The following is a 16,874-nucleotide window of genomic DNA, read 5'->3' on the forward strand; positions in this document are numbered from 1 at the left end:
GGCAACCTTCAAAACATCCTCGCTATGAATAAATCCGAGACCAGACCAGCTGCCGAGGCACAGGAGAGCGCGGGTCGTCTGCGCAGAAAGCCGGTTGCGCACATACGGCAGCAGCAAACGACCACGGCTGAACAGTCGCTCGACATCGATAGAAGTGGCTATGAACGAGCCTACATGTCAGCACGAAAATGCCATGCCTGAAGACGGCACTGAAACTCACCAGGAATCATCAGAAAGTCCCTTGCCATGCGGCTCAGGCATGGGTACTGCTTCGCATGTGAACGCCACCAGTCGAGTGGGTCATCAACACGTACGATTGACTCCGCAAGGTAGCGGGTCAACTCGTCTGTGTCCATCGAGTCTCCCCCATCTGGGAGGAAGTCGAAATTGTCGAACATATTGACGTCATCGTCATCCTGTAAGAAATGGAATCAGCATATTGTACATACTATGTCGTAGGAACTTCATGAATACCGGGCAACCTAATGCACCCGATGTGAGCAGCTCAACGTGGCCAACGCGGACGACATGAGCGGCTTGACGCGCCCGCGACGAGCAGCTCGACATGGCCAACATGGTCGGTTCAACGCGGGGAATGCGGGCGGTGTGGGCAGCTCAACGCGGGCGACGTGGGCGGCTCGGCACAGGCGACACGGACAGCTCGACACGGGCGACACGAGCAGCTCAACGCGGGCGATGCGGGCAGCTCAACGCGCCCGCGATGAGCTGCTTGACGCGCCCGCGTCGAGCTGCTTAATGTGGCCGACATGGTCGGTTCAACGCGGGGAACCTGGGCGGTGTGGGCAGCTCGACGTGGGGAACGTGGGCGGTGTGGGCAGCTCAACGTGGGCAACGTGGGCGGCTCGGTGTGGGCGGTGCGGGCGGTGCAGGCAGCTCAACGCGCCCGCGACGAGCTGCTCGACGTGGCCGACTCGGTCGGTTCAACGTGGGCGACGCGGACAACTCGACGCGGGCGACGCGAGCAGGTCGACGCGGGCGACGCGAGCAGCTCGACGCGGGCGACGCGAGCAGCTCGACGCGGGCGACGCGAGCAGCTCGACGCGGGCGACGCGAGCAGCTCGACGCGGGCGACGCGAGCAGCTCGACGTGCCCGCGACGAGCTGCTCGACGTGGCCGACTCGGTCGGTTCAACGCAGGGAACGCGGGCAGTGAGGGCAGCTCGACGCGGGTGAGCTCAATGCGCCCACAACGAGCTGCTTGACATGGCCGACACGGTCGCCGGTTCAACGTGGGCGACGCGGACAGCTCGACACGGGCGACACGAGCAGCTCAACGCGGGCGATGCGGGCAGCTCAACGCGCCCGCAACGAGCTGCTTGACGCGCCCGCGTCAAGCTGCTTGACGTGGCCAACACGGTCGGTTCAACGTGGGCGACGCGGACAGCTCGACACGGGCGACACAAGCAGCTCGATGCGGGCGATGCGGGTAACCTTTTGATGCGCCCGGACGACCCATATTATAATGCATAAGATAGCTGATAACAGAACGTACCTTGCTACCGCGAGGCCGTGCCACATGCGCAACATTGTCGTCATCCTGGTCCGTGTCATCCGCAGGCTCAGATTGCTGGGGGTGGCGCTTGTAGTTTGAGTCGTATTCGTCGCGGACGAGAGTCTTTGCAGTCTCGACCCACTCATCTTGCCAATTGTGGGTCTTGAAGTACTCGAGCTTGAAGCTCGGGTGCAGCACTGTTACAGACGAGTCTGATTAGCTACTGTATACCAAGAAATGACGTTAGAACTCGCCCATGGCAATGCGATAGCACTCTGAAGAGTCTGTGAGTTCATAGTACTTATTGAGAACCTGCTGCGCAAACTTGTGAGCAAATCGAACGGCCGGGTCGTAGGGTACACCCTTTGAGGTCTTGCTACCCGGCAGTGCAGTCGTGGTAAGGCGCTCATCAAGGACATCCATGACTGGGATGACGCTTGCGAGGTTTGGCGTGCTCCGGGAGAAGAACAGTGTCGCGTCCTTGAAGACCTGGGGGGTGGAGACGATGCGAGGAGACGAACACGAGTAGAAGACAGGGGGATGCCGTGTGGATGTGGCATGGGTGTGGGGACGATCAGATGAAGCAGAGACGACGCACGGAGACGAAACGAGGGCATGCAGAGAAAGACGATGTCCAAGGTAACACAGAGACGATGCGGGGAGACAAGAAAAGGACATGGGGAGATGAGACGAAGATGCGGGGAGATGGCATGAGGACAGGGAGACGACAGGGTGGTGGGAACAGGCAGAAAGATGATCAGAAAGAAGAAGACAGTTGTGAGAGCAAGAGACACGGACCTTGAGCACCTCGAGAAGTTGCTCGGCGATCGACCACTCGCGCCTAGATAGCTGGTACTCCTCTAGGTCGAGGTCCGGATGGAGGTCGTTGTCGGCCTCGCAGAATGACTTGATGGCTGTCTTCAGACGGACGGCCCGCTTGAGCATATCGTGAGTCGAACACCATCGTGTCCTGACGTCTTGCTTCAGCATGAGAATGTCTTGATTGAGATTCTTGAGCTGCTTCTTCCATGCAGGCAGCAAGATTGTCGTCGACTTGCGGATGGTGGCCGCCAGGCGACGGAGCTGGAGACGACGAAACCGTGAGCCATTGAACACAGATAGGAGTGGGAACTCACCTTAGTAAGCATTGTGCGCACCGGGCGGAGATTAGCGCGGAAATCGCGCAGCTCACCCGGGGTCATCCCGGACATGTCGTCGACCCACTCATCGCCACCCATGAACTCCTCAAGGTCGTCCTCATCCCCGTCTTCTTCTTCATCGTCCTCATAGCACTCATCCCCCGCACCCTCCATGTCCTCATCCTCATTATCACCCTCTGCAACGACATCACCTGGCTTCTTCTTGTCCGGGTCGAACTGCTTCAGCAAGCCTGTGCCGACGAGCTGGATGACATGTCCGAAGCAGGCAACATGTCCGGAAGAAGCACGGAACTTTTGAAGGTCCCTCTCCATTATCTTGAGCATCGCCAAATTGGCAGACGCACTGTCGCAGGCGACACCAAGGATCTGTGTGAGTAGTTCTATCAGTCATCTGCATATGTTCATACGCATTCTGAGGCACGCCGCACGCACCAACTCCTCAATACCAAATTCGCAGAGGATGCGGATTAGAGTTTCGCCCAAGGCCTTCCCTGTGTGCGACTAGCAGGTTTTGTGGTTAGCGGAGACCAGAGAGGTGGGCAACACACAAAGGTACGCACTTCCGCAAGCTCGACAACGTCGAGCACCATGCTAAGCGGCTCTTCATTGTGCTCGAAGTGCACAATGACAGCCACAAACGCATGCCCATTTGGAGACGACCAGCAGTCTGTGGACAAGCTGAGTCGCCCATCGTACTCCTGCAGGTAGGTCAGCAAATCACATAATCCTGAATACTCTAGCGCACCCCACTCACTCGAAGAAAACAGCTGATACGAGTGCGCGAGCGCGCGAAGAGCGTCTTGACGTCGCGCGCGACCGTTGTAGCAGATGGGATCCAGTATCCAGGCCTGCCCGTCTTCAGTAGCGACTGTAGACGGGCGTCCTTGACAATATCGAACGGCCGGTATGACTCTGCGACCCATCGCGCAAACTCCGCACTGACACAGCCGTAAATATAGCCATCAACTTGGCACGAGCATGGAGAGGACATACCGCGTCTCAGTGCGTGTGTGCTGGCGATGGGAGTACGTAACTGGTCCCTTGCCATTGCGCTCAAAGAACGAGGTAATGTCCCCGCTCTCCGACGCATTCTTACCAAAGCGCTGACGCACCTCCGCAGGCGTCATATCAGCCTTGGTAGCGCGCTTCACTGCTTCGTCACCGAAGCAGCCTTTTGCATGCCTTGTCATGTTTCCGGTAGATGTTGCGTCACCCTTGTCGATGTAGCGATTGACGCTCTTCTTGTGGCAGCTCTTCGCCGTGCACTCGAATATGTGCATGCGACGTCCGTTGACGTCCGAGGCGACCTTTGGAATGGGCTTGAAGAAACCGTAAATGGGAGAGTCCCATCCACGATCCATCATGGCAGCTATACAGGTGACATTGGTGAGTGAATGTCGATTTGGGATTGTGAAGCTTACACTTACCCAGCTGCTTTAGCCCATCGTCATCGTCATTGAACCATGGCACACCGTTCTTACCCTTCGTGAAGGTTGGTGCAGGTGAGTTTGATTCGTCACCGCTGTTCGAGTCTGAGTCGTCCGAGATGTTGATGACGTTGTGATGCGCAGCTTCCTCCTCCTCTTCGGACAAGCAGTACGGTGCCTTGCGACGGTTTCCTGTTTTCTGTTTCGCCACCCCCGGACCAGCCGGCTTCCCTGGATTTTTCGGCTTCCGTCCCTTCTTGTGACGCACCTTCGACCTCTTATCACCAGTAGCTGCAGCGTCACCCGTGGGGTTTGCATGGGAGGCCGCGTCGCCACCAGAAGGCTTTGTGTGGGGAGCAGTGACCTTTGCGCGGGAAGCGGTGTTGTCCGCTGGCTTCGTGCGGGGTACAGCGTCACCAGCCAACTTCGCGCGGGGTGGGGCGTCGCCGGCAGGCTTCGCGCGGGACGGGGCATCGCCAGCAGGCTTCGCGCGGGGCAGGGCGTCGCCGGCAGGCTTCGCGCGGGGCGGGGCGTCGCCGGCAGGCTTCGCGCGGGGCGGGGCGTCACCGGCGGGCTTCGCGCGGGGTGGGGCGTCGCCGGCAGGCTTCGCGCGGGGCGCAGCGTCACCGGTGGGCTTTGTGTGGGGTGGGGCGTCGTCGGTGGGCTTTGTGCGGGGTGCGGCATCGCCAGTGGACTTCACGGGGGGTGTAGCATTGCCCATGGCGTCACCAGCAGGCTCTGCGACACTTGCACCTGCAGCCCCAGGCTGGCCTCGATGTGAGTGTACGCCTCATGGTCCAGAATGATTAGAAACTTACGACCATCCCCTCGTCTTCTAGCATCCGCTGAGCTCGCTTCGTGAGGGTCCGATGACGCTTCTCGGGAGCCCCATGTTCTGCAGAGGGCGATGTGGGTCGCTTTTGAGGTGGAGCGGGGTGGGTGGTACCCTTGTCGGACATGGATGAGTTAAAGGCAGGGGTGATTTTCAGCAGGTGGAAGGCAGAAGTAAGCCAACAAAGGGCTGGGACGGATGGCATATGATTATGTAAGGCTAGAACTGTACAGTCAGTGGCGCTAGCCACTCGGTCTCGGGCTGAACACAGTGCCGACGTGCCATGCGCTGCCACGGCGGAAGCGCCCATCAGGACGTTCAGTAGGGCGTGACTCTGCCGGGTTACCCGCGGGTCACCCCACAAATGCACGGGTCGTCCCAACTGCACCCGTACCCGTACCCGCATGACCCGCACCCGGGACCCGGCCGGGTCATGCCCACCCGTGGTGATCACTAGTGTGTACCACCGTGAGAATGCGCTCCCCTCGGTACACGGGTACGTCCGGTGAAGCGGTGCTGGACGGACTGCCGGCGGCATCGTGGTTAGTTTGACCGGTATTTGATCCAATGCCGGCCTCTTCGCCGACTACTGTGTCGTCCTCATCTTCCTCGTCCAGATCTTCAGGATACTCGTCAATCAGTAGATTGGCAGCGTCTTCGGGTGGCTCGAGCGAATCCAAGTCGTCAGCAATAGGTGGTAGATTGAGTTCCGGTACAGCCCCAGGAGGCAGTTCCATGAGACTTGGACATAGCCTGCCGTCATGACCGCAGTGAACCTGAAGTCTCAGATCGAATAGCGATGCGCGCCGCCAATGATCGGTATCCCAAAAATCGACGCGGTGGTGCACGAGGTGGAGATGTGCCTTTCTGCAGCATTTGGAGCAAAACATTGGCTGACCCAAACACGTGCGACATCTCCACGCCAACACCCCACCGCACTCGCACTTGGCTTCCGGCTCTACCGGTTTCCAACGTTCGATGAGTCTTCGCAAGAATGTTGGAGCCAGAGGTAACCATTCTTCATGCATGGTCACTTGCTTCTGCACAGAGTATGAGCAAAGTGAGGCAAAAACTCAGAAGACAATTGCCTTGTATTTGGATTTTTTCTCGCTGGGCCCCAGCTGTGTAACTTCGGGCATCTCCCAAGCGGTTCCATCATCACGTGCGTCTGATTGAGGGGTCGGATCCGGCACTCGTGAGGCCCCGCTCCGGTAGTCCTCTGAGCCACCGGCTGATGCGTAAACCGGTGGGCCTGGGTCGATCTTGCGTTTCTTGGTGTGCCTGTGGCCGTCCTTGGTGTAATACGTTTGCGAAGTTGTAGTATTGAGTACTTGAGCTTGCTGGGGATTGGCGAGGGGCATGATGGCAGAGTGAGAGAACAGACGAGCGAGGGGAAAGCTTGCTCGTATCGATGATATCAAGGACTCAGCAAAGACATACTCCTACTGTCCGCTGAGTTGAAACAGGACCAAATAAATGTGTACAAAAAATTCCGGGTCTGAGATGGATTGACTGTCCTCGACACATCAACCGTTCCCTCGATCATCACACCGCCGTCTTTCCCACTCTGCTTGCGCAATGTCAACTACCGAAAACGCTCCCGAAGACCCGTTTTCAGATTTCCAGTGGAAGACGTCCGAGGTTTCGGAGATGCGAAAAGCGATAGAGAAGTGGAAGCCTGCACAAACGGCAACCCGCCGGACAATTGAGAAGAACTTGGTGGAGGTCTTTCTGCATCAGCGAGGTCTTGACGCCCCGTTCTTGGCGGGCTTCGTGCAAAAGGTGAGTCTCTAGGTGATTCCAACAAGAATTCTTTCTTCAATCTGTGCAGAAATGTTCGCTGTGGTTCAGCAACCACACTGCCGACCACCAGGAGGGAACACCGGACTGGTGCAGGCTCAGGTTGTTCACCGGTTGTGGCCTCTGGTACAGTAAGAACTTCAAAGAAGTTGAACAGCAGGCAGGCAAGGACGCGACGTTTGGCATGAAAAACAGCCAGGCAGCAGAGATGTGGAAGCTACTCGACGAGGAGGAGCAAGAGGAGTGGCTGGATTTGGCTGCCGAGTACAACACGAAGCCGCCGCCTCCGGACGTTCAGCGAGAGTACGCATGGGTTTGCATGTGTACCGCCGTCGGTATTGATTATTTGTTAGTTACGCGAACAAGAATATGGTTCACATCGTCGAAGAGTTTATCAAATTCATCTTCCGCGTTTGTGGTGCAGCGGTCTTTGTATACACGACCTGCCCAGCTGTTGGTGGTCAGGTCAATACCCATTTGTGAGAAAATTCTGTCGCCCCACTAATGTGTATTGACTCCGTTCTCAGCGACGATACCACGCAGTACATTGACAATGCTACTGCTCTTCAAAAGCACGAGCTCTGGGACACCAACACGAAGGTGGCCTGCTTGGAGACCTTCGGTAGGCTCCTCGGCATGGCCGGCGATGAGGGCCCCCCGGTAAAGACTCTGCACATTACCGTGTATTACCGCTCATTACCGTAATATTAGGCGCTCATTACCGTAATATTAGGCACTCATTACCGTAATATTAGGCGCTCCGTGATCACAACCTCTTCCGTCGGCAGCGGCGGGATCGCTCAACGACGGTCCCGTTTGAATACAAGTATGGTCTGCCGCAGCCATATTGTTCTCCTCGCAATGGGAAGAAGATGACAACAAAGGATGTTTACGCTCACGGTTGCGACTTTTTCCGTCTTCGTCTGAGTCAGTGAATATCATTAATGCGGATTGCAAACTAAAGTTCGGCAATAGGTCTCGCGACTGGGGACGGTGTCTTGCTCAATTCTGTCCCATGGAGCACCATCAAACTGGAACTCGAAAAATACATCCCGGAAGAATACCTGACAACAGAATTCAAGGACAAGTTTGACTGCATGAGCAAGATGTCAGTCATCGCTCAGAAGAACTGGATTGCGCACATCCTGCGGACTGAGGCGTCATTACCGGTACCGGAAGACTTCACCGAGCCTGAGCCGGGGAAGGTGTTTCAAGTTCCGGAGGGGCGCTTCCACCTCTTGCGCGGTCTGTATAAGCCCACTGCCGAGTATATCCCGGGTCAATACCGAGCCCTCCTATGTGATGACATCACCGAGAACGCACCCAACCACGTTACCGAAACCGGTAAGCCAACGCGTCGCAAGAAGGGCAAGATGGCGAAGCGTGGCAGAAGTGGAAAAGGAAGGGCAACTTTTTCTGATGAGGATGACGATGACAAGTTCTTCGAGGAGGAGGCTGATAAGGAGGACCGGGAAGAGGATGAGTTCGACGAGCTCCGATCCGGTGATGGTGGCGACAACGACTCCGACGACAACACCACGAGCGACAAGGAGGATCAGGAGAACAAAGAAGACGAGGATGGCGACGGTGATGAGGTTCGGAAGTCGCTCGGTATTGACGAGACACCCACTGGTGCGTCGGAAGACTATGACAGCCCAGGGTACGTCGAAGTCAGGACACCACCGCCATCAGGCCTCCGTTCGCCGGTTGTGCGTCGAACAACCGTACTTCCGGCGGAGCATCCGGCACTGTACGGTGTCAAACCCTGCGGGGTCGTCCCATTCCTCGAGAGCTTGTGTGCCGAGACGCAGTACCAGAACCTCCTGACCCGTGTAGCCAAGGCGGTGAGTGGGCGACTTCAGTGCCGAAGACATAATAATAATATCACTATCATAGCTCGAGACGAAGGTGGACATTCCACCCATTCCAGCCGCTCCGTGGGCAACATGGGCTAACGTCCACGGGTTTGTTGGCCATGATCTCTACAACAACGCACAAGAGATGGTCCGACTGCTCGACTAGATCGGCAATGAATCGGTCCGCGAGGATCTTGACCGCGTCTCGGTGCAAAGGATCTGCTTGGTGTTTGGACTCCTTGCCCGAGACTCGCGTCAAGCGAACGACTTCCGAGAGGAGTCCCCTCCGCCGGAATTCGACAGCGGAGATGATTTCGGGCAGAGCGCCTTGACGCTATTGCGTTGCGGCGCAAGTAATCTCCTCAAAGGATCCTTCCCCGAGTGCATGAATGTCCTCTGCGATATGATGGAGCTGATGCTCGAAGCTGGGTGGAAACCGAAACGGACCGGTCCCATGCCACGCCCAGTGAAGAAGAAGGGGAAAGCAGTAGACAATGGTGCGTGCTTCGGTCACAGCGACTACTGGGTACATTACGATATAATGAATGCTGGTGATCACCTTAGACTCTGGCCCTTCATCGTCCACTTTGCCCGGCAACGGACAAACGGGGGCTACCGAGGGGATTACCGGCGGGAAGGCAGTTGAGAGTTCGACCAAGAAAACGGTGAAGCCGCCGCAGCAACCCCCGGTATAGTGTATACTCCTGCAGTATTCCCAGTGTGCTAATGGATAGCTTGGTTCCAGCGGCGTTCCACTCGGGCAGTCCAGGTCACTGCAGCCGGTCTAGCGGCCGGGGTCAAGATCACATCAACTCCGCCCGCCGCAGCGCCGGAAGAACCGGCAATGAACTCCGGTGGCTCTTCCGGCAATGATCGGAACTCCAAGAAGGCCCGTCAAAGGTCTGGGACGACTGGGGAGGGTAGCCAAGTACGGAAGCGCACGAAGACCCAGTAACCGTTATTTCATCACATCATCTATCTGTAGTGCCCGTGTTGTATTCGTACACTTCAAAGACCCCGTCCGATGACCGAGTCCATCACCGAACGCATCAGCGACTGAACGTCTGTTTCGGCAGTCGTTGACATCTCCTTCCCACCCCACACCCTGACCATCTCCCGGCGATTGTACCAAGAAATGGCGACGCGAGTGTGCTGGACCTCCAGTACTCTGTGCTCCACATATTTTGCCAGGATGACGGCCACAGTGCCAGGCGAGTATGGGACTGAGTAGCCAAGACTGCGGAGTCCAAGATACGCCTGGTCGCCATAGTCACTGACGGTGACCAGGAGATCATACCACAGATGGAAGCTGTTTTGGTCACGATGATACGTGGTCTTCCGGTTCCATATGATCTGCAGTGCAATGCCAGTGACCGGCCAAGGAATGTGTGGGGCGACATATGCGTTCAAGAATTCGGTGATCTTCCGGTACTGGGTAGGCGCGACAATTTGCATCACGGCATCGAGAATGGCGCCCACTTCGGTAATACATTCCAGCCATTCTTGAACTTCACGCTCAGCGAAGCCCTTTGAGGGCTGTGGCCCGTTTCGTCCCTGCAGAATATTCTTAGTATTTTCAACCACGTATATAATAACATGTACTCCCTGAGGAACCATCTGAGGTGCCATACTGAGAAGACCAGAGAGAGAGTGGTTGTCGTTCTTGAAGTTCTCCTTCCAGAGTCGCCATGAATCAGTGTTCGGTGATGGCTTGTCAAGAATTGGAGCAAGGCTGTCAGTTGACTGCCATAACTTTGTCTGCATTAAATGTCACTCAGCAATGGACAAGGTATCTCCCAATGTTCCATACCTGCATGTCCTCCAGGAGGAGGTCGGGAAGAACCCATGCGAGAATGACACCCACTGAATCGGTGATGGTAGCTGGGACTTTGATAGCCGGAGGAATGCCGGACTTGTCCATGGGCTCTACCGGAAACGCTTTGTTGAGCCGCTCTTTTTGCTGCTCAGTGACCACACCGCGGGTCTTCGGAGTCTTATCCATGTAGTCCTCTAGTTTCCAGTCCACATTGTCTGGCCCAACTTCAGCCAGTGTCCACTGAATGAGAAATTGAGGTTCCTCACATTGGCAGCTGCACGCTGCGGAAATGCGATCGGCAGCTCGAACAACAGCAGAAAATAGTCGGTGTTCCAGCCGAATGGGACAGGATATCTCGCAGAAAGGGTAGATCTTGTCGCTGGCGTTGTAACGCAAACGCGCGGCCAACGCATCTTGCATGGTGTGGAGAATGAGAATATGAAGCTCACTACCCGGTCTACTGTTGTTGGTGAGGGACATGATTGCACGGATGAGATCTGAGAGTGGACATGTTCTGAGCCTCAACTGATGTTATGATAGGACGTGGCCTTCATCTGACGTCTTCTATCTGTGCTGTCGCCGAATGCCGGTCGTCGCAATTCTAATCAGATCAACCTTTGCACGAACACCGATTATGAATTTGGCCTTCGGAAATGCGAGCGTACACCGGTGTTCCATGCCGGCAGTCGCATCGGTACTGCATGGAAGAGATCGGTATTGACCGGTATCACCGGTAATGCATGTCTCTGTAGTTCGTGCCAACACTCAGAGCATTGTACCCTCCCGACTGTTCAACGCATACAACACGAGCGCAGAGGCGATGTATATGCCGCTCACTGGAGTGTTTTCAAAACTGTAGCAACCAACTGCCGAACGACGTCATACACAAAAGTTCGGTGTTACCGTCATACACACTTTTGTGTGCCACAGATTGTTTTTACATCCCACAAACTGCTCACACAGGTGCTGTATCGGGTGTGTGTTATGCTGAAAGGTAACAACGATATAGGTGTATCAGCGATGGTGTAGATTTGTATGTGTCGATACCCCTAACATTTCGGAATCACCGGCTGAACCAATCTGGGATCCCAAACGTCACACGGTTTGTGTAATAACATATGTTCAAACCCTCTGACATATGGTATACCTCAGTGGCTCAATACAAAGTGGACTATACAACTCAAGATATTGTATGCCGTCTACCACAGTGTACCATTGCAGCAAAAACCTCGGTTATTGGACCATTGAGAGCTGAGATATGGGTTTTTGTTGTATCTGTGGAAGGGAAGTGCATAGCAAACCAGACGACTTCATCTCTTGGCTCTTCTTGGGTACTAGTGTTATATCCACCCCATTTCTCATCCGTTTAACACCATTCTTGCTGCAAATTGTAGATGCGAACTGGTAGATAATGGCCTAGCTGTTATTGCCATGTATTAATGATTAGGTCCATTGCTATTGAGTATGTTGTGAAATAAAAACAAACACAATATAACACGCATTTCTTCAGGGGTCCGTCCCAACTTCCTAGTCAAAGCTTCTGTAGACATTCGTAACATATCCAATTAGTGTTCCAGGCACGGGAATGCGTGGATATGTTGTGAAAGCTGTGGTGTGTATGTTCAGGATAGCAAAATAAGAATGTTCGTGTGGCATGTATTGGAGGGTGTAAGCAGTGGATTTTTCGTTTCATACAGTTGGAACAAATAGTTTTGGTGCTAACCCGCCATTGTGCCTGTACGTACGAATGTCCTAGTCTATGGTGATAGATATGTCATTTCTCTATGACATATCACATACAGGGTGATCAACAGCCGTTAAATCCGCCATATTTTGCCAGGCTGATTCAAAGGCTCTCTAATTTGTAATAAGGTCTTTTAAACAGCTGTTCGTATTGGCAGAGTGCATGAATTCACATGTTCGACGCAAGTCATGTAGTAGCGCCCATGGCAGGTGTAGTTTCGGGTGCGGCGTCTCCGCGCGGCTGCCAAAGATGGTACATACAGGCACGGTCTGAATGGCCGAGCCGAGCGGAACGGTGCAGACCAATCGCGCAACGTGTACCAGCTGCTGTCGGGCTTGAGAATCTATCACCGGATGGCCGGTAGAGTCATTACCTACTGTGTGTGAATGATCACCGCTCGTCCCGGTATACCTCCCCTGGGCTGTTCGTCGTATACCGAGAAATACTGATTGTTGCGCTTTTCTTGGCCGGGCTCCCCACTGCATAGTTTCCCAGGACTGTGCCTCGTATACCGATGGTTGCCGAGAGCGGACTTCATAACCAGAACCATGATATTCAGAAATTAGATCGGAAATCAAGTTCGTCATGACCGCGGAGTGACGGTCGTCGTATCATCAGCTATGTCCAAATTTTGAGATCAGTGATTGCGCCGTTCGGATTGGCGTATCTGGCCCTTGGCGACGCGCAACAGAGAGACTGTGAATTAATACAGAGTAAAATATCGCACAAAGAGCAAAATAAACGACGTAACTACGCAAACAAGCAGGGCATCGTACAATAGGAGGCCGAGGGGGTAATCTACATTTGTACTCATTCAGATGTGTCCATGTCCTGTCCCTCTGCGGTGCCGTTGGGTAAGTTCACCTTGCCCATTTCCGAGTCATTACCGGCCAGTACCGAGCTATCGGCATCGCCACTTGTATCGAACCCTTTGCCAATGGACCCCGCCTCCTCGCGCTGTTCCCGGCTGGTGTCGGTGTCGGGGTCGCCTTCCGCGTCAGGGTCTGTGTCCTCTGGGCCGTCGACAACGTCGTTGCCATCCTTAGAGGCGGCGGCCTGGGCATCATCAGCAGTGGAGGCGTCAGCGGCTTGCGTTGTTGTGCCATCGCGATCCTGAGCCTTGTCGCCGTCGGTATTACCAACCATTGCCGTTCCGTCGATCGAATCGTCCATCTCCTCGTCCCCCTGAAGAGCGGAGGGCGTGCCTGCGGTACTGATATGGACAGCAATAGTGGCGGCAGGAGTACGAGGGGAGGGGGAGACGGTGCGCTGAGTGGCATCAGGGGTGGAGTCGGTGACGGGTGCCGTGAGCTGTGGCTCGGCAGTGGTTGGGGCAGATGCGTCGGTCGTAGGAGGCAATACCGGGAGGGCTGACTTCGTGACGCTGTTGGGCGCAGCCAATATGTCAATCGGCGTAGAGTGCCACATTGGCAGCGGGAGTGGCCCATCACTACCGGGGACACTACCGTCTGCGGTAACGACCCGAGGGTGTTGTTCCCGACGCTTCCGCTTCCCCTGGCAGTGGACTCGGCATTTGCAACCCCGATCGGCATTGGAATCCGAGACCAGTCCATGTTCAACGGAGGATCGACGCGCTGCAAAGGATCTATGAAGTATTAGCGCAAGTGGGTAATGAGTGAAGTTAGACAAGGTCACATACCGGCAGGGGAAGCGGACTGCAACACCTCATGGGGGATGTAGTGGTGACTGTGCCCTGAAGGGCCGGCGATCGGAGCTTGTGGGTTGTAGTAACCCTGGCCCGCGTTATTACCGTAAGCGTCACCTCCGTGACCAGGGAACTGAGCATTGTACGATGGTACGGGTTCACTGCCGGAGGCTTATTAGTTATTGCCGGGTGGACATGAATACCGGACGTACTGCTCGGTATTGGGGGCCAGACGAAGGGCCGCCTTGGAATCCAGTCTGGTTTTGAGCTGCGAAATGATTTAGTTGGCATGCAGATATGAATAGAAAGTAGAATGTACCATTGAAGACGGCGGCATTGAGGGTTGCAATTTGTTGCGCCATCTCACCCATCTGCTGTTGCATCGCTCGCATGGTCGCGTGAATGTCGGGAAGAGGTGCGTGGGGGTCTGGGCGGAAATCGTGCATAGGATCGACTGGAATGCGAGTCGTCAACGGAATGTTTAGGAAGTTGAAACCTGGCGCGCTATAAGCCGACGCCAGGTTGCGAGTATCAGGACATACCAGGAGGGGGAGGCGGCAGGTTCCGGGGGTCCAATGCCGGCGAAGGTGGACGGATCCGGGGCTGCGTTTGGAGAAGTGACTTAGCCCGTCCACTTATGCGCCTCTTCTTGGCCGGTGGCTCCGAAGAGTTACGGTGACCTATGGCGGATGTGTTAGTACCGAGCTATCTGTGTGTAGATAACCGCGATCCCGGTATTCAATGTGTGCGATCCGACGACTAACTCACCGTCTTCGTCGTCGCTATTGTCGTTGTCGTTGTTGCTTGCATCGTCTTCGTCGCTCTCGTTGCCTTGTTGACGCGCCGCTAAAAAGAAAATTGGCATAAGCACCAACTACCGACCGCTGACTACCGACTGCCGACTGCCGAAGGCGATGGCGCCCGGTACTCACCGGTAACATCCGGCTTTACAGCCCTGCCGGACCTTCTTGTCCTGCGAGGTTTTGGGTAGTCCTCGGAATCCTGAGCGAGGATAAGCAGATGTTACAACGAATACCAAGATTGTGCGTACCGGATTCACCTCCTCGTCACCAGCGACCCTCTGAATCGGGGTCTTCCATTCCTCCACGTGCAAATCGAGGTGGTACTTCGGGTCGCTGATCATCATCTGCCGCGTCGCCTCTGGTAGCTCGTAGAAGTCCAGTACCAGTCGAAGTACCAGTCGACGAGCCCCGAGTCCTGGAGACCTAACAAGAGACGGGAGAGCATTACCGGGTCAGGATACATCGCCGGGTTTGCCAACTGCACGAAGGCCCGGTATGAGCGGTATGACGCGGCACCAAGTTTACCGTGCCCGATGGGCGAGAGGTCACAGGCCGCTTTCTTGACGCGGCACCCATGGCAGTATGACCCATCGAAGATGAATATCCGGCAGTCGGTACCACCGGTCTTGCACCGCTCACACCGGAGGTGCGCATTGGGCTGGTGTGTACATGGTAAGCATAGTTGTGTATGAGACGAAGCATCTCGTACACTTACCCCGTTCTTTTGAATCACGTAAATCGGGATGCGGCCTTTGCGGTTGGGGAATGGCTCGAAGTTCTTCTCGGGGGCGACATGGTCAGGGTGAGCGGGTCGATTTACTCGCCTGACTGCCTTCTTGGGGGTCTTGTCCCCACCACTGCCGGACACCCTCTTCTCGCCATCATCGGTAGTCGTCCCAGCAGTCCGCTTCGGGTCACGACTCCTCGCCCTCTTCTTCGGCGTCAACGCCGTCTTCTTGGGCGGCTCCGGGGCCACCGATGAGGCCCGCCTTCTCTTGGACACGGGTGGCGTGGTGGGGGTGACGAAAGACACCGCCTTCTTGGCGGCCGAGCGTGTCTTTCGTACCTCTGAGCGAAGGTTAGAAAATAGGTGTGGCTATGAAAACCGACGACCACTGCACCTTTCAAAGGCTCCCCTTCACCTTTCTCACTGACGTCCTCATCGGAATTGTCGTCGTCTACGTCGGTGGTCGCCTCCACAGTTGCGCGACCCTTTCCCTTGTCACGTTTGGTGGCCTGACGGCCGTTGCTGTATATACATTGTCAGCGTGATTGTAAAGAAACGTCAAGATGATATCGCAAAAGAAGAGGTAGGACGCAATAGGAACGTACTCAGCCTTCGCAGTGCCTTTCACCACCGGGGGCACGGTGATGGTGCCAGCCTTCTTCGGAGTGCTAGCGGTCTTCGCGCTGCCGGAAGTCTTAGACGTACCGGCAGTCCTCGCAATGCCGGAAGTCTTCACAGTACCGGTGTTCGCACCGCCGGTAGTCTGGGTGGTGCCGGCAGTCGTCGCACCAAAAGCGGGCGACTTGTCAGAACCTATACATCGGTGTTCAGGATCAGCGACATAGGCGTCAAAACGTTACCGGAATAACATACCGTCGCCGGTGGCATGTTCGTGGTTTGTTGTGGCCGCCTTCTAGATGTGCCCCTGCACAAGCGGTAATGAGAGAGTATAACAATGCAGCCAAGAACAGGATACTCACTGCGGTAGTACCACTGATTGACGTCCTCTTCCGAACGAGGTGGATCTCACCGCGGTCATTACCGACCATCTCCAAGTCGAAGCCATAGCCGGCACGATTGGCTTCCTCGGTGTCGGCAATGCGGACCACCTTGAATGGCGAGGCCCTGTATCCTTTGATGCGTCGGGCCTTTTCGAACTCATAAAAGGCGCCAAGGGTGTAGCGCGGCCAAACATTGGATTTGAACTCGTCCTGGTAGTCGTAGACGATGTTGAGGGTCTTGTAAAAGTTGTCCTCCCACTCCTTGATTTTCTCCGCTGGTGTGGTGGTTGGGTCGGGGCGGTGTGGCATCGCGTAGTGGATCTCGGTAACGGCATGGCAGACCTTCAGAAGGGCGCTCTCAGATGCGTGGGTAGACATGTTCGGTGGTGGGAGAATGCGGGGAGTGCGGTGATGAGCAGGGAGGCGTGTTCGGAAGTTGGTTGGAAGTGGGAGAGTGACAGAGCAGACGCCACGTCATTCAGCCCGCTGGTTGATCGCCTAAAATTGTTGGAGATCTGTATCGGGATCAA

The 16,874-nt window shown here is 55.5% G+C and overlaps 6 protein-coding genes across 6 annotated transcripts; 1 reads left to right on the forward strand and 5 right to left on the reverse strand.

The window, feature by feature from the left end:
- Positions 1-1,755: 1,755 nt before the first annotated feature.
- BXZ73DRAFT_56707 (uncharacterized protein) lies at positions 1,756-2,595 on the reverse strand (the record flags this gene model as incomplete). Its single annotated transcript, XM_048021499.1, has 2 exons — positions 1,756-1,992; positions 2,311-2,595. Coding segments are annotated over 2 exons (522 nt in total), but the record flags the coding sequence as incomplete, so codon positions are not given.
- A 239-nt stretch (positions 2,596-2,834) lies between these two features.
- BXZ73DRAFT_17768 (uncharacterized protein) lies at positions 2,835-3,041 on the reverse strand (the record flags this gene model as incomplete). The annotated part of the gene is made up of 1 exon (XM_048017553.1): positions 2,835-3,041. A coding segment is annotated over one exon (207 nt), but the record flags the coding sequence as incomplete, so codon positions are not given.
- A 98-nt stretch (positions 3,042-3,139) lies between these two features.
- Positions 3,140-4,033, reverse strand: BXZ73DRAFT_56690 (uncharacterized protein; the record flags this gene model as incomplete). The annotated part of the gene is made up of 3 exons (XM_048021495.1): positions 3,140-3,370; positions 3,427-3,540; positions 3,662-4,033. 3 exons carry the CDS (start codon positions 4,031-4,033, stop codon positions 3,140-3,142), a joined length of 717 nt encoding a protein of 238 aa, XP_047871629.1.
- A 1,626-nt stretch (positions 4,034-5,659) lies between these two features.
- On the reverse strand, positions 5,660-5,872 carry BXZ73DRAFT_17858 (uncharacterized protein; the record flags this gene model as incomplete). The annotated part of the gene is made up of 1 exon (XM_048017555.1): positions 5,660-5,872. A coding segment is annotated over one exon (213 nt), but the record flags the coding sequence as incomplete, so codon positions are not given.
- Positions 5,873-6,509: 637 nt separating this feature from the next.
- On the forward strand, positions 6,510-9,542 carry BXZ73DRAFT_107735 (uncharacterized protein; the record flags this gene model as incomplete). The annotated part of the gene is made up of 10 exons (XM_048016987.1): positions 6,510-6,713; positions 6,763-7,034; positions 7,085-7,210; positions 7,259-7,391; positions 7,487-7,658; positions 7,707-8,575; positions 8,628-8,699; positions 8,754-9,084; positions 9,152-9,276; positions 9,333-9,542. 10 exons carry the CDS (start codon positions 6,510-6,512, stop codon positions 9,540-9,542), a joined length of 2,514 nt encoding a protein of 837 aa, XP_047871631.1.
- A 3,415-nt stretch (positions 9,543-12,957) lies between these two features.
- BXZ73DRAFT_107737 (uncharacterized protein) lies at positions 12,958-16,722 on the reverse strand (the record flags this gene model as incomplete). Its single annotated transcript, XM_048016988.1, has 15 exons — positions 12,958-13,517; positions 13,574-13,753; positions 13,808-13,946; positions 14,026-14,081; positions 14,133-14,309; positions 14,356-14,493; positions 14,582-14,659; positions 14,746-14,815; positions 14,865-14,949; positions 15,000-15,274; positions 15,332-15,684; positions 15,738-15,865; positions 15,949-16,156; positions 16,217-16,256; positions 16,324-16,722. The coding sequence occupies 15 exons, from the start codon at positions 16,720-16,722 to the stop codon at positions 12,958-12,960; spliced, it is 2,886 nt and encodes a 961-aa protein (XP_047871632.1).
- Between the last annotated feature and the right edge of the window lie 152 nt (positions 16,723-16,874).

Source organism: Epithele typhae, assembly GCF_022376455.1.
Source record: "Epithele typhae strain CBS 203.58 chromosome Unknown BXZ73scaffold_122, whole genome shotgun sequence".
NCBI classification, from domain to species: Eukaryota; Fungi; Basidiomycota; class Agaricomycetes; order Polyporales; family Epitheliaceae; genus Epithele; species Epithele typhae.